Source organism: Adiantum capillus-veneris, chromosome 10, assembly GCF_014529385.1.
Source record: "Adiantum capillus-veneris isolate H3 chromosome 10, ASM1452938v2, whole genome shotgun sequence".
Taxonomy (NCBI): domain Eukaryota; kingdom Viridiplantae; phylum Streptophyta; class Polypodiopsida; order Polypodiales; family Pteridaceae; genus Adiantum; species Adiantum capillus-veneris.
Window position 1 is genome coordinate 100,280,512 of NC_140940.1, and position 16,809 is coordinate 100,297,320.

Genomic DNA, 16,809 nt, shown 5'->3' on the forward strand with positions numbered 1-16,809 from the left:
ATGGCGGAGGAAGGGAAGCTCAAGATTGTGAAGTTCAACTGCAAAAACTACCAACATTGGAAGATGCAGATTGAAGACTATCTCTACCAGAAGGACCTCTATTTGCCACTAGGCGGTCTTGCGAAGAAGCCCGCAACAATGGCAGATGAAGCATGGATTGTCCTTGATCGAAAGGCACTGGGAACAATCCGGTTAAGCTTGTCGTCAACGGTGACCTTCAATGTTTCGGAGATGAAGACCACGGAGGACTTGATGAAGTCACTTGACGACTTCTACGAGAAACCATCGGCATCCAATAAGGTATTTCTTATGAAGCGCTTGTTCAATCTAAAGATGGCAGAGAATGGTTCAGTTTCAGAACACCTAAATGACTTTAACACAAACATAAGTCAACTTCGATCAGTGAAAATCAATTTCGATGACAAAGTGCGAGCTCTCCTTATACTATCATCTCTACCGGATAGTTGGGACAGCCTTGTGATGGCTGTAAGTAATTCTATCTCTGGTACAAATACTCTTAAGTTTGATGATGTTGTGGGTGTTCTCCTAAGCGAGGAAATACGAAGGAGAAGCACAGGAGAATCATCAAGTGCTGCATTGTCAGTGGAAACAAGAGGAAGGCCTAAGGAGAGGTTCAAAAACCAAAAGGGTCGTGATCGCTCAAGGCGGAGCAAGTCACGCACAAAGTCAGTTCTTGAATGTTGGAACTGTGGCAAGAAGGGCCATGTCAAGAAGGATTGCTGGTCCAAGAAGAAGAAGGAGACAGAGTCTCAAGACAACAAGCCAACATCGGAGGCCAATGTGGCAGGTAAAGTAGAGCAAGATGCTCTAATTCTCTCATTAGACAATGTGTCTAATTCCTGGATAGTAGATTTCGGGGCTTCATTCCATGCGACACGACACAAGCAACATTTCCAAGACTACACCAAAGGTAATTTTGGGTATGTATACTTGGGAGATGATGAAGCTTGTGAGATTGTCGGAAAAGGTACAGTTTCTGTCAAAACTGCTAACGGAAATGAATGGAAGCTTAAAGATGTTAGGCATGTTCCTTCTCTTCGCAAAAATTTGATCTCTACAGGACAATTGGACGATGAAGGTCACAACATTGCATTCGGAAACAAACGGCGGAAGATCTCAAAGGGATCTTTGGTGGTTGCCAAGGGAGAAAAAGTCGGTACACTTTACTTGTGTACTGTTAGCACGCAACCTTCAGCTTGTGCAGCAACTACAGAAGTTGACAGTGCGGTGTGGCACTACCGACTTGGGCATATGAGTGCCAAAGGAATGCAAATCCTTCAAACAAAGAAGCTTCTACCAGGTTTGAAAGAAGTGGACTTAGAGTTCTGTGAAGATTGTGTTTATGGTAAACAAAAGAGGGTAAAATTTCAAAAATCAGGAAATGAAAGATAAAATAAAAAAACTTGAGTTGGTTTATTCTGATGTTTGGGGTCCTGCAAGTACACCATCACTTGGTGGCTCATTGTACTATGTAACATTCATAGACGATGCGACTAGAAAAACATGGGTTTATGTCATGAAGAATAAATCCGATGTATTTTCCATATTTCAAAGGTGGAAAGCCTTTGTGGAGAATGAAACAGGTACCAAGGTTAAATGCCTCAGATCCGACAATGGAGGCGAATATTGCAGCCAAGATTTTGAAAGCTTATGTGCTAGCAATGGCATTCGGAGGCAAAGGACAACCCCAAGGACCCCTCAACAAAATGGGATTTCGGAAAGGATGAACAGGACAACCATGGAGCGAGCACGAAGCATGCGGCTACATGCAGGCCTACCGCTTGAGCTTTGGGCGGAAGCTGTAAGTACGTCTGTGTACTTAATCAATCGGTCACCCTCAACGGCATTGGATGGGAGAGTTCCAGAAGAGGCATGGACAGGTAAACCGGTGAATTATGCATTTCTCAAAGTGTTTGGGTGTGAGGCTTTCATGCACATAGATAGAAGCCTAAGATCAAAGCTAGATGCAAAGTCCAAAAAGTGTTTCTTCATTGGCTATGGAGATCGCCTATGGAATCCTGAAGATGGTAAAACCTTAAGGAGTAGGGATGTAATTTTTAACGAACAAAATATGTACAAAGATTACTTGGAAAGAAAACAAACAAAAGAAACAGGTGATGAGTACATGGAGCTTGAGGACGGTGAAGACTCAAGGACTGCAAACGGTGACAATGTGCAACAACGTCAACCAAATGAGGAGCCTCAACCTATTCCCCGAAGATCTACAAGAGCAAGTAGACCTTTAGAAAGGTTTGTTCCTTCCTTCAACCATCTCTTGATCTCAGATTCTGGAGAGCCGGAATCATACGAAGAAGCTATGCAACATGCATCCAAAGAAGAATGGACGAAGAGCATGCAAGTGGAGATGGACTCACTACATCGCAACCAAACATGGGAGTTGGTTGAGTTGCCTAAAGGTAAGCGGGCACTTCAAAACAAATGGGTGTACAAGCTAAAGGAAGAAGAAGGTGGGAAGAAAAGGTACAAGTCTAGGCTTGTGGTAAAAGGTTTTTCTCAAAAGAAAGGTATTGACTTCAATGAAATATTTTCTCCTGTTGTAAAAATGAACTCAATTAGGCTTGTCTTAAGCCTTGTGGCTGCTCATGATCTAAATCTCGAGCAAATGGATGTAAATACGGCATTCCCTCATGGTGACTTAGAGGAGGAAATCTACATGCTTCAACCAAAGGGGTATGAAGTAAAAGGTAAGGAGAAAATGGTTTGCAGATTAAAGAAGAGCTTGTATGGTTTAAAGCAAGCATCAAGACAATGGTACTTGAAGTTTGATCGATGGATGTTGGATCACGGATTCACAAGATGCAACTCGGATCACTGCGTCTACACGAAGAATTTGGGAGATGGGAAATTCATCATCCTAATGTTGTAAGTTGATGACATGTTGATTGCAAGTGCTAACATGCAGGACATCAAAGACCTAAAAGAGGAGCTGTCCAAATTTTTTTCAATGAAAGATTTAGGTGCTGCAAAGAGGATACTTGCTATGAAAATATCAAGGGACAGGACGAAGAAGACAATAAAGCTATCTCAAGAAGATTACATCAAGAAGGTACTAGAAAGGTTTGCAATGCAAAATGCAAAACCAGTTTCTACACCTTTGGCAGGTCATTTTAAACTAACGAAGGATATGTGTCCAAAGACACAAGAGGAGATAGCCTATATGTCTAAAGTTCCATATGCCGCAGCGGTAGGTTCTCTAATGTATGCTATGGTTTGGACAAGGCCAGACATTGCACATGCAGTGGGAGTTGTGAATAGGTTCATGGACAACCCAGGTAAAGAGCATTGGCAAGCTGTGAAGTGGATACTTAGGTATCTAAAAGGGACAACAACAAATGCTTTGTAATTTGGAGGAATTGATATTTTTCTAGAAGGGTATGCTGATGCAGATGTGGCAGGTGACAAAGATACTCGAAGGAGCATTACTGGCTATGTGTTCACGGTTGGAGGCACAGTAGTAAGCTGGGCTTCAAAGCTGCAGAAAGTGGTTTCACTTTCTACCACGGAAGCAGAGTATGTAGCAATGACGGAGGCAAGCAAAGAAATTATGTGGCTTCACATATTCTTAGAAGAGCTTGGATTCAAACAAGACAATTGTGTCTTGTACAGTGATAGCCAAAGCGCTATCCATCTTGCGAAGAACTCAGCCTTTCATTCAAGGACAAAGCACATTGAGGTGAGATATCACTTCATACGCACTCTTTTGGAAGAGGCACAGCTAAAGCTAGGAAAGGTGCAAACAAGTGAAAATCCTGCAGACATGTTTACAAAGGTGGTCAACAAGGAGAAGTTGAGCTTTTGCTCATCTTCAATCGGCATTCAAGGATAAGAAGCCAGAATGGAAAGCAGTCACAGGTTTGGTTTGGAGATCAGTCTCCAAGTGGGAGATTGTTAAGTATGGAGCCTGATTTACCCTTGTAATTTTTTGTGGTAAAAGCGCACATTTGTAAGGCCCCCATTATGAGGAGAAGCCATCGTGCGTGAAGGAAAATCACTCACCGGAAACCAAAATTTTCACGGACAAGAATCAGGGGCAACTTTAGAGGCCTCAGGGGCGGAGGCCCTTGAGACTTTTTTTTTCGCCGGAATATTCCTTTTTGCCGGAATATTATGGCTAGACGGCGGCCGAAAAGTGGTCGGAAAACAACCGGTCGGTTGGCCGATGGTCGGAAGTCAATGGCCAGTGGTCGGTGGCCGAATTCAATGGACGGTGGCCGAATTCAAAAGCGGACTTGTCTTCTCAAGGGCGGCCACACATGGGCGGATTGGAGGGTCCGATTTGGACTTATTCGCACAAGGGCGGCTACACATGGCTGTCTCTCATAAGAGAGGGCAGCCCTTTTGGCCTATAAAAGGAGGCCATTTCTACACACATTTCATAGTGTGAAGTTGATGCAACAAGGTGAGTGTGAGGCGGTGAGAGTGAAGCAAGGCGGGAGCTCTATTAAGGGTTTAATCCCTTTGTAACCTACTTCTTCTTTTGAAGTGCTAAAGCCATTGAGTGGCTACTTTCTCGTGGACGTAGCCCACATTGGGTGAACCACGTATATCGTGTGTACTCTCTCTCTCTCTCTCTCTCTCTCTCTCTCTCTCTCTCTCTCTAGTCTCTTGTGTGTGAAATCTATCTCTCTCCATTAAGTAATCTACTCAAATATCTATTTAGCTACGTCTTATTTCCTAACACAGTAGACATCCTACGTGTAAGATGTCTTCGTGTAGGATGTCTTTTTCTTCAGAATGGCTTCAAACTCAAAGCCCAAGCTCCCCTTGAGTTGCTGATCACTTTGGTATACTCAGAATTCAGTTTCGAGTCCCAAATCACTCAGAAGACATCCTACGCGTAGGATGTCTTTTTGGCCTGTTTGACCCCAGATTTGTCCCACAGCTTCCCCTTGATGTCAGTAACCCAGTGGTATGCTTAGATTTTGATTTGGATGTCAAATTTCAGTTGTTTTTTATTTTTCAATCAAAAGTGTTAAAGTCCGCTTTGAACCCAATTTTCTTACCCAAATGAGGTCAAACCCCTTTCAGGCACTCAATATATCATGCAAGACATGCTCATGCAGCCATCTTATGGTTTTGGTCTCAAATTAATGTCTTGGCACTATTTGGGTAGGATGTTTAGCAATTTCAGTCTATCTGGCCTTATCCTGTCAAGATATGGCCAAATTTCCACTTTCCAATTGAAATTAGGGTAAACCCTACCTCCTGAACACACTGGTCAACTCAAAATCCCAAAATTCCTCCCAGATTAGTCTGTAGACATCCTACGCGTAGGATGTCTCTTGGCTTAAAATTAAAGTTTTTTCTGACAGGAATGCTCCTGATGCTCTGTAGGTCTATCAGAAACACTCACAGTAATTTTTGGACTTCAATTAGGCTTTCAACCACACTTTTGCGTCTTTTACAAACTTGTAATGATTCTACCAAGCAAGTGTACATGCATGAAATGCTCTAGATCCTGAATCATGATGTCTTACTTACTCTACTCCTACCTATCATGTGAAATGGTGATAATGGTGTTTTTGGTTGCTTTTTGGCCTCTCCGGACTCTCAAGCTCTCCTCTCACCGCTTCTATCACTCCAACTACTCTAGAACTCGACTACTACCTAAAACTACCTAAGTCTACCTCCTCTACCTAAGTCGAAGGATCTAGGCCAGACACACGCTTCCTAGACTCCCTCTAAGACCTAGAGAGTCCTCCACCCTCTGATCCTATCTAAATGTAAAGCGAGACTCTTGGCAAGCCAAAAATCCCAATCCTCAAGGATTAGTCTCGGTCACCTACCTAAGGTTTTCGTCCCTGACAGCGGCGCCAATGTTGGACGGATACGCCGCGACGGACGTCAGCAAAGCGAGAACTCACCTAACATGTAATGTCAGCTAAGGATGAAGCTCGACCGACAGGTGCATGGAAGCAAGCATAAGGTGTCAACCTACACTCGACCGACTCCTAACTAATTCCTACAGAGGTCTCTACCAATTGTCTAAGTCACAGCCTTCAAGAGTGCAAAAGAGGAAACTTCCTACAACGCTTTCTAGAGCCGAACACCCATCAAACAATTTCGAAACACCATAGAACTTGAAGGAGACCCTACTAATACCAATAGGCCGCTCTCCGTAAGGTCTATGAACCAAAATCACGACCCAAAACACCCGGTGCAGAAACACGTAGGATGTCTGGCCGAAATCTGCAAGTCTTCATTTCCGAAATCTAAAGTGCCTAATGTGTAGTTCTACTCATTGGGAACGCGTGTATATGATGCAATGCAAAATCGGACAACATATGCTCACCCAACCAACCGATGAAGCTCGTAGAAGGAGCTCACAAAGCCGGACCGTACGCGTGCAATGTTGGTATCGACGTGTAGCTCTAGTCGGAGGCAACACGCTGCACTTCTCCACACTCGATTCCGACCACCGTAGCACTCGTAGCGTCAAGACAAAGCTCACACACTCTCTCTCTCTTACACAGTACGCTCACTCACAGACTTCAAACTTGTTTTTTAAAATGACAAAGGGTTTTTTTCATTAAGGTCAAAAAGTGGTATATATACCTTACAACTTCTCAAACCCTAAAGTTCCAAAATCAACCATCTACTCAATCTAACTATCAAAACTGGGATACAATCCGGAAACTTCTGTAAGTCCCAATATTTACAAGGTGAAAGATCGGGTTTTCCTCAATGAATGAATAATTACAAAAATAATAGTCCGCCGAGTAGTTAGATGCCGTGGGGTGTGTCCAGCTTCTAACAAGGGGGAAAGCACCTTTCGAGGTTAAAGAGGGAAGATCCAAAAGTCCCTTACTACTTAAAGTACATGGGAAGATCTTCGCTACTGATGAATAAAGACGAAACTCACAAGGATCTTTTCCAAAAATTAAAGAGGTTATATCCATCTCAAAGCAAAGGCAAAAAGGGTTGCTGCTAATAATCACAGAAGAGCCTTAGCCTTTAAGAAAAATGATTGGGTCTTGCTAAAGTTTCTCAAGGCTCGTCTAAGGCATACTATGGGCAAGAATCCTACGGACCACCAAGAGTATTATGCTAAACTAGCAAAAAGATACTATGGTCCTTTTTAAATTCTTAAGCCAATCAATGAGATGGCTTATCAATTAAAGTTGCCCAACCATTGGCTCATTCACAATGTTAACCATGTGATCCTACTCAAGCCTTACAAAGGAGAGCCATAAAAAGAACCAATAATTGAGGAACCACCAGAGATCAAAGATCAAGAAGAGGTGTTGCAGCCCGAATCGATTCTTCGACACGAAGACAAGGTACTAAGAAACGGTAAGATTGTCCAATGATATCTTGTTAAGTTTAAGAATTATCTTTTTAAAGATGCTAGATGGATGCAAGGAACCTAGCTTAAGGAGAATAAGAACCTTGTCAATGCTTACAATGCTAAACTAGAGTAAGAAAATGAAAATGCATTTTAAATTAGCAATGTTTTTGTCTTATAAGACTCGTTCCCTTTCTTTTATTGTGCACAAAATTAGAGTAAGCAAATGAAAATGCATTTTAAATTAGCAATGTTTTTGTCTTATAAGACTCGTTCCCTTTCTTTTATTGTGCACAAAATTTAAAAAGTATGCCTGCTTAGGATCATGTTTGTGGTGACGATGTCTCCCAAATACCAAGTAGAACTTGTCACTCTACTTTGGAAGTATGATATGGACTAAAGAGCAAACATGCTTGCGGTAGCTAAGTCTCTCAAGCACCAAATGGATTAGTCATCCATTTTGGAATGATTTCGTAGGGTCAAAAGGGATCTTCTACCCGTAAGAAACATGGACTAATGACTAGGCTGTATCTTCTCTACCTCATAGTCGAGGACAACTATGATTTCAAGAGAGAGGTAATGTCATAAAATATAATGTCTAACTTTATCAAATAATTTTCTCATATTATACTGATCATTTAATATGGGAAGATAAAAGGGGAACAAGAGTTAGGATATAGATATGTGCTTCTAGAACTATGACCAAAAGGAGAAATGGTTGCATCTCAATAGGGATCAAAAAGGAGACGGTCTATCAAAGAGCAATGTGCAATAAGTCCTTCTAGATTTACCTCAGCAAGGAACCAAGAGGAGAGATGGTTACATCTCAATAGGGATCCAATAGGAGGTAGTTTATCAAAGAGCAACATGCATCTAATGGAGCTCAAAAGACCTTAATATTAGCTTCATTAAAGACCTCCAAAAGTTAGTGTTAAAAAGTCCTTTGATCTTAGACAAGCTAAGGCTGACCTTGAGGTGGGAATCCTACCCAAGCATGAGGTACTTGTCGGCTTGTTAACTAAAGTGCTTAAAGTGTTTGTGGGAACCTTGCCCAAGCTTGAGGTGATTCTCATGCTTAAATAAATAAGGTTCTTGAAGTGTTCAATTCAAAGATAAACTCTCAAGAGACATAAACGGTTTCCATGCTTAATTGACTAAGTTCTTGAAGTGTTCAATTCAAACCAAATGACTTAAGAAGCATAAAATACACACGTCAAAATCCTCCACATGTAGCTCTCATGATGTGCTTGAATCCTATTAAATAGGTTTTAAAGGGGTCCAATGAGAATTTAGATGCATAAAAATAAATAATTAAGTTCTTTCTCTCAAAGAGAAAAAATAGGACACATGTCCAAATGATATAATTAAATAATAAGAGAGAGAGAGAGAGAGAGAGAGAGAGAGAGAGAGAGAGAGAGCGAGGAGTGTACCAAGCATGAGAGAAGGTATAGTCTCCCACACACACACACACACACACACACACACACACACACACACTCATTGTGTGAAGTGCAAAGTGCAAGAACTCCATCTCCTTCCCCAAGCTTGTTGAGAAGTGGAGATCCTACACCAACACTTTTGGCTATGGAATGCAAATCCAACCAAGAGCCATGCTTCAATGCTTAAGCTTTCTATCTTCTTCATCTTCATTACTATGATATTATGCTATGCTAAGCAAGAAGAGTGATGATAAGTGAGGAACAATTTTTTCTCCTATGAATGATTCTTTTTCCTCTTCCCTACCCTCCTTTCCCGCTAACTCTCTCCACCTTCGAGGATGTTTGAGGCCTTGGGACTGAGGCTTGGGATAGATAATGCTTTTTGCAAAGTTTATGTTATGCTCTTGATGCATGAATCTTTCCATCTTCATAGCATTACCAAGGTCACAAGGAACACAAAGATTGTATTGTACCAAGTCTCTCTTGATGGGAGATCTATAATACACACGCCTTTTGGAGGGGGGACCGGCTCCAAGTAAATCTGGTCCTCAACTATTGTCATGTTCTATACTCTCTCTATTGAAAAAGTATTGTTCATGCCAATTTAATTAAGTACCATGTTCATGTTGCTACCATCAATTAAGTTCACCCTCTATGTTCTCAAAGTAATCTCACAAAAATGCTCACTCTAATTCTCTTAATTCCGCTATTCTCAAAGTCCATAGGCCATTTCCATTACAGGTGGAATCAAAGAATATGCATGAGGAAAATGAAATGAACACTTTCCTTGATGGTGTCAAGGATGTTAATGAGCAGCTAATTTCTACAGGAGAAGTCATTTCTGACAGTTCACTTGTGCAAACTGTTCTTGATGCTTCGTCAGATTCTTACCAGACTTTTGCTTGTACTTGGAGACTTATGACCCAAGGAAATCGTGAATTTGTCAATTTCGATGCATTATGAACATTGTTGTTGCAAGAGTCACTTTCCAAAAAAAACAGGGCTAGGCAGCATGCAGTTGAACAGGCTTTTATTGCAGCACAAAAAAAGTTGGGAACACACTTCTAATGGTTTTTCTACGAGTGGCAAAACTTCTGTTCCTAATGCTTCTGCTGGCAGCACTTCATCTGGAGTTTCTGGTGATAAGGGAAAAAAAAAGATGCATCGCGATTATTGTAAAGCTAATGATCACTTGATCAAGCAATGTCCGAAATTGAAGGCAAAAGAGGCTAAGAAGAAAGAGGTTGGATCCACTACAGGGTCCAATACAAGTGCAATGATTGTAGAGTCTTACGTCTAAGGATATTGTGATACTGATGTTGATGCAGAATGGGCATTTAGTGCAGAGTGCACTTATGATTTTATTTTCCATGATGCATGTATGTCAGTTGCTGCAAATTCACATGTGTTGTATTTTGACAGTGGTGCTACAAACCACATTACCTCACATCGTGATTTATTTACCTCTATTTAGTATGTCCCTCATGGGAATACAGGGACTTGTGTCAACAATGCCTCTTATCCTAATCAAGGAGTTGGAAAGATTGTGCTTACTACTGAAAATGGCAATTCTTTTACACTTGTTGATGCATTGCATGTATCTGGAATCAAAAAGAACCTTTTGTCTGTATCTACACTTCCTAGACTTTATCTCGTAGTCAAATTTGTGGATGACAGATGTACAGTTCATAATCTCAGTTTGGTGATGAAATTGTTGCAACTAGCCTTTTGTGTCATGGCTGTATAAGCTCACTTTGTATGACAAGTGTGGATAAATTTTGCAAATACAGTTGCAGATTGAAGGGTTGTTTCAGATGCAGAATTGTGGCATGCACGTTTTGGGCATCTGAATTTTGCCAATTCGCTGCGTTTGCAAAAATCTCAAATGGTTGCTTCTTTGCGGCCTCTTGAAGCACATGTCAAACATGTTTGTGAAGGTTGTATTTTGGGTAAAATGCTACGTGCTAAGTTTCCAAAGGTGGGTCAGTCCGTGCTAATGCAGATTGTAGTGATGTTTCTAGCCTATGCAAACTCCGTCCTTGGGAAATTACTTGTACTTCGTGACTTTCATTGATGACTACTCCAGGCATGCATGGTATATCTGTTGAAAGCTAAGTCTGAAGTGTTTATTTGCTTCAAGCAATTTCTTGCTATGGTTGAAAATGTCTTCAAATGTACTATGGGCACCCTTCATTCTGATCAAGGGGGAGAGTATATGTCTCATGAATTTAATGCATTTCTGGCTAGTTGTGGGATAAAACACCAATGCACAGTGCCGTATATGGCTCAGTAGAATGGTGTTGCAAAGAGAAAAAACAATTCTCTTATGAAAATGGCACGATGTATGGTCAAGAGTCAAGCTTTACCACATTCATTTTGGCTTGAGGCTGTCATGTGTACCACTTATGTACTCAACAGGTGTCCTACAAAAGCATTGCAATCTATGACTCCATATGAAGCATGGGATGATAGAAATCCATCTATTGAGCACATGCGTGTTTCTCCTTTTTGCCAAAAATAACCTCACTTTTTTATGCCTCCCCTCGTTTTTCGTCACGACGGCGTGAAAAGCACCTTGATGATGTGGTAGTTGCGGATGGAGTTGTAGCGTTTTCGTCGGAACCGCTGTCAAAAGGGTTCACCCCTGCATACTAGAGAGGTCTCACTTCCTACTCGCCACTGGTAGAAATTCACAGCTCCTGACATGATCGATTTTGCTTCTCTTTGCGCTTGCTCGATGCCCTCCCCCCAATTTTCTTTCTCTTTTTCCCACTGGAAATCCCATGGGCAGCCACTGAAGGCCTTTGGGCAGCCGGCTCCCCTTTGGGGGCCAGTTGGTTTGCATTTTGGGTGGTCATTGTCCTCAAAGGACACCATATTTGGCATATATATTGATCAAGGCATTCCCAACCATAACTTTTGGCTTTGATGACCATTAGTGAAACAATCCAAAGCTCCCTTGCCATAGTTATGTTGGGAATTCCTTGCAACCGGTGCATTACCTTGAGCATAAATATCGGCCAAAGCACTGTTGATCATCACATTAGGCATATTGGCATAGCTCGATCAAAGCATTTCCAAATACATTATTTGTTATGCATATCAATTAAGGCATTCCAAAGCACCGTATTTGGCATACATATCAACTAGGGCATTGCCAAAACTCCTCATCCACTTTTGCCCTCCGAAGTTCATCACATTTGGCATATTTACCAACCGAGGAATTACTAAGACTCCACACCGAGCCAACCTTGAGATCTGAGAGCTGATGTAGACACTACACATGCTCTTTGTATGAAGGAAGACCACCCCATTCATTTCCTTTGCATCTAAAACATGTTCCTAGATAATACTACTAGAAGGGAGGGGGGGGGGGGGGGGGGGGGGGGGGGGGGGTGGCGCTCTCACGAAGGAATATTGTTCATATATTTTGGGTTGAATTGAACCTTATGGTCAACTAACACTTGCCTATTAGCCATGTTAGCTAGTGAGCCTATGAACCATGCATAATTGCTTCTCTTTGATATTTCAGAGACCATGTAAGTTCTTATTCCATATTCCTACCTTGTTTTTTCCCTTAGAAAATTTTTCTTTTCGGGTTAGGTGTCATCCCATTCATTCACTTCACATTTGAGCTAAAGACATATGTTTGGTCAATTTCTCACCCATCTAGAGCTTCTAGCACAGTGAACCCTCTCCAAGAAACTCCTTATCTATTGAATTGAGCAATGATGTCCTCAATCCTTGCTTTCGTATAAAAGCCAAAATTTTATGGCACGTTTGATTATTGATCTTGATTGTAAGCCCATTATCATATATTGTTTTGAGTCTCGTATGGGAAATTGTCTCTCATTTCTCTTTGCTAGAAGCAATAGCTTGGCCCATGGCAATGGAATTCACTTACCATATACCAAATAGGCCTAGGGTGAGTAAATTCACGTTGGACAAGTTACATTGAGCGTGTTTGTGTGGTCTAGTATCTACGATAATATTCTTTAAAAACATTCTACTTACCTGGAGGGCCATGTGCACAAATGGCTTCTCCCAATATTGGCCCTCGTATAAGGACCTTATAAATGTGCAACAAATAACAACGGTGGGAAAAACTGAGAGGTGAGCAGTGAGTTTTACTCAACAAATAGCCCTGTAGAGAATCATAATTGTTGTTGACTAGGACATAGGCTCGGGTTTTGCTTTCACAAATGTCACGTCTTTGCATTCTTTTCATAGACTAGACTTGTAGCCCCAAATAAGAATCAATGTCGATCAATGCTTGCTATATAGTGCTCAATGTGTACTATCTTGATGATGCTAACTTCCTTGTATTCTTTGTATCTTGCATGTATAATTATGTGTTGTGATCAAATGAATTTTTGACCAAAAAATTTGAATGAAACAATGTGCGCTACACATGAGGGTGAAAGCATAAGTGGGTGGACAAAAAAGTTGTCTGGGACAAGTATTTTTACAATTGTTTGACCAAAATGAAAAAATCCAAGGCATGTTATATATCATTGGATAGCTCTTCAAAAGGAGAATCATGGGCGCACAATTTCGAATTGATTTGTAAAAATATTACTGGTCCTCACTTGAATATTGAAAAACAACTTGCCACCCTTAAATTTCACCCATGACTAAAATTTCAAGTTCTTTACCTACAATCTTGATTTTCATGATCGATGGATTGCTCCCATGACAAGACACGCATTATACTTTTTAATTCTTCTACAAATGTTTGTGGCATAAAATAATTTGAGGCTTTGTTGCATTCATTTGTAGCTCTCAAAAGGTGGAATTTTTCATTGTGACGTGAATGCTTTATTGATCAAGTTAGTGCTTTTCATTGGCATTTCACAAAGATTAATATTTAATTTCCATTTTAGAATCAATAATTAGTTACAAGTTCTTTGTGAGAAAAAGAGAAAAATATGTGTTACAATCTTGCAAGTTCTTAATAGAGAAAATCTTCCAATCATTTAGAGAAATATTAGAACTCATTCCTCATCATTTTGGGTCTCAATTCTTCAGATTTTCTAAGGAGAATTGTCAAGTAAATAACTACAGAAAGGCCAACCACACGTGCTCAATGAAAAAAATATTTGCCTCCTAGGATTTCTTTAACATTAATGGAACATACAAACTACCCAATTTCAATATTGTTTTAGCACTCCCTACAAAATAGTGAAAGAAACAAAAGAAACCAAGATGTAAAACATCCACCCCACGGCATGCACAATGGACTATACTTAAGGTGTGGCCTCATAAGGATTGGAAATGTGCCAAGCCTAGGATTTTTGACACACTAATGGAACATACAAGATACGCAATTTCAAGATTGTTTCGCTCCTTACTTATATATACACAAATGCATCAACACATACGAGTAACAGGCACGACTCCCTCTCCCCCCCCCCACACACACACAACAAAAGGTGGCGCAAAGACATTATGGATGACATGATTGTACATATTCTCTAATGTGTAACATATCTTTTCCGGAAGAGAGAAAAAGAAGAAGAAAAAGAAGAAGAAGATTGTTATAACGTCGTAGGAAACTATCCCAAGAGACCTTAAAGATCTATCCGACGAGGAGAGTTGAATGAGGGAAATGGCATAACCAATCTACCACACTTGGGTGATAGAAAGGTTATACCTTTTTTCCTCTTTTTATTAGCACACACACCAGAGAGAGAGAGAGAGAGAGAGAGAGAGAGAGAGAGAGAGAGAGAGAGAGAGAGAGAGAGAGACTTTTAACGTCGTAGGAAACTATCCCAAGAGACCTCAAAGATCTATCCAACGAGAGTTGAACTCAAGACACATTATTAAAGAGAGAGAGAGAGAGAGAGAGAGAGAGAGAGAGAGATGAAAACTAGGTTGAGATGTTTGTGTGATGTGAAGGTTAAGGCTGTGGCAGCTTATGCTGCTCTTATCCAAACAAAAAATTCAAACGTGAAAAAAAAAAAGGAAAAGCGAAAAAGGGGGGGGGGAGGCACTATTTGCAATTTCAAACTCCAAACTTTAAATTGGCTCTGTCTGCATTTACAACCTGCTGTGCCTTCAGAAAAAATAAACCCAAATTGCACACAACAGTCTTGAAAAATGCACTGGAGATGCAAACAAGGGTGCAATACACCCAATCACATTGTGCATATTGTAAGTGAAGAGGGAGGATAAAGCTGACCGTGATGAACTATACGACACCGCAATAAGTTGGGCATCTCGAGGAAAGGCTTAAAATGTGTTGTGCTCTGTAAGAGCACAATACCAGCCGCACGATACACATTGCAAAACAAGAATGCTTCTCTGCACAGACAACAAGCTCGGTGGAATATTCTCTTATGCCCTTTCAAGCCAATAGGGGCATCTAGCCAAAGAGATACGAATCAGCTTTCTTAAGCTGACAGATCTCCGAAGCACATTGACACAGGTTAAATGCCTCACGTCTAGTTATGAAGAACAGATAATGAATGTATATGGACAGTAGAATGCAATTAGTATAGTTGGCCATATATCCTTCTCGCGACTATATACTTCCATTCTCACTCGTCACATTACACTTCTCATAAAAGAGAAGGTAGGCCTCACTGTTTAGGACTGCTTGTAGAGAAGCTTTATGGACACTTGTGTCACTGACATAATACCATGCTTCTTGCTCTGCTCCATCAATTGCTTCCTCCGAACTTGCACTCCTCACGTATGCTATATAGTGGCCTCCCCTCATTGTTCCCCCATGCTCGACAACACCCACCAGTTGGTAAAAACAGCTGTTTAAATCCAGACATCTGTTTGCCAAGACCACATGAAAATCAGACCAGAAAACCTTACAAGGGATAGTAACAATCACTATACATTAAAAAGTACTTGTCACAACACCAAAAAGCCATCCTTATCATGGTCAGTTAGCTAAAAAAACGTGACCAAGATCCATCAGGAAAGGAAAAAAGGCGAAAAGCCTTCGCCTTTCTTCTTGGCATTGTTGAAGTGAGATAAACCAGAACAGAACATACGAGCACATGCTTGTGATTACAATTTCCTAAAAGGTGTCTTAACGTCAATCGCAGATCACTCTAAGAATGTCTTGGTAGCGACTGGACTCTTGCTGCCCACTTGGATGTGCGCACCCAGCATATGCATGCACCACATACTACCTAAATATCAACATCCTTTAGCACACAAGATCCACCTTTCATAAGGTAAGCCTGCAACATCGTCAGTCTTGTACAAAAGAAAGGTACCCAATGCCATTAAAACCCAGCACGAGTGATACACCAATGTCTGGTGTCACACTCCCTTGCCAAAAAAATTACAAAGAGTCACTTGTCCAAATGCAGGGTCCAGAAGTCTCCAATGTGTAGCATCACAATAAACCAAACCTTTGTCTGAGTCTCGGCCATCTTGGTAAAAAAAATGGAGTTTTTGTTTTGGGTATTGGAAACATACAATGTAAAAAATAGAAACTAAGCTGCTGCCCTGCCTCAGCCCCCTCCCCTCACTTCATAAGGGTCAGAAACATACAATGTAAAACATGCTGCCCTCGCCACCACAACCCCCCCCCCGCCCCCCCCCGCCCAATCCATCCTGTACACATGACATGACACAAGCCATACTCACACATAAACGAACGTAGAGAGCAGACATCGGGCAGCCGTAGAGCCAATATGGCCTCACCCCGAGCCTGTAGCCAACGGGCTAGCCTCTACCACAAGGGCTGGTGTCCCATAACACCAAGCCCACACCAGACAGGTGTGCAGGTAGAGCTACCAAGGGCCTAGAGTCCAGTGTGCTGATCATACAAGATAGCTCAGAAATGAGCCTAGCGTCCTATTTATAGGATTCCTTAACCACCCTAACCATAGGGCCATGTTCACACTTGGCCGGGCATAGCTTAAGCCTTAGGCGCCCATCCTAATGTATGGGGACGCAGCAACCAACAACGCCCCCCAAAAGCAATCACTTCAAAAGCTTCAAGTCCCAAACACATCTGGCCCATTAGCACCCTCGACTGCCTCAAATGGCTCCTTCCCCGTCGAAGAATAAATTCTG

The 16,809-nt window shown here is 41.4% G+C and overlaps 1 protein-coding gene across 1 annotated transcript in view; it reads right to left on the bottom strand.

Moving 5' to 3' along the window:
- Positions 1 to 14,776: 14,776 nt before the first annotated feature.
- Positions 14,777 to 16,809, bottom strand: part of LOC147449342 (ubiquitin carboxyl-terminal hydrolase 2-like) — a 62,627-nt gene continuing 60,594 nt past the window's right edge. Inside the window, exon 2 of the mRNA XM_086521802.1 lies at positions 14,777 to 15,548. Coding sequence (XP_086377928.1) covers positions 15,290 to 15,548 — 259 coding nt within the window. The 3' untranslated portion in view covers positions 14,777 to 15,289. The remainder of the gene's footprint in view (positions 15,549 to 16,809) is intronic.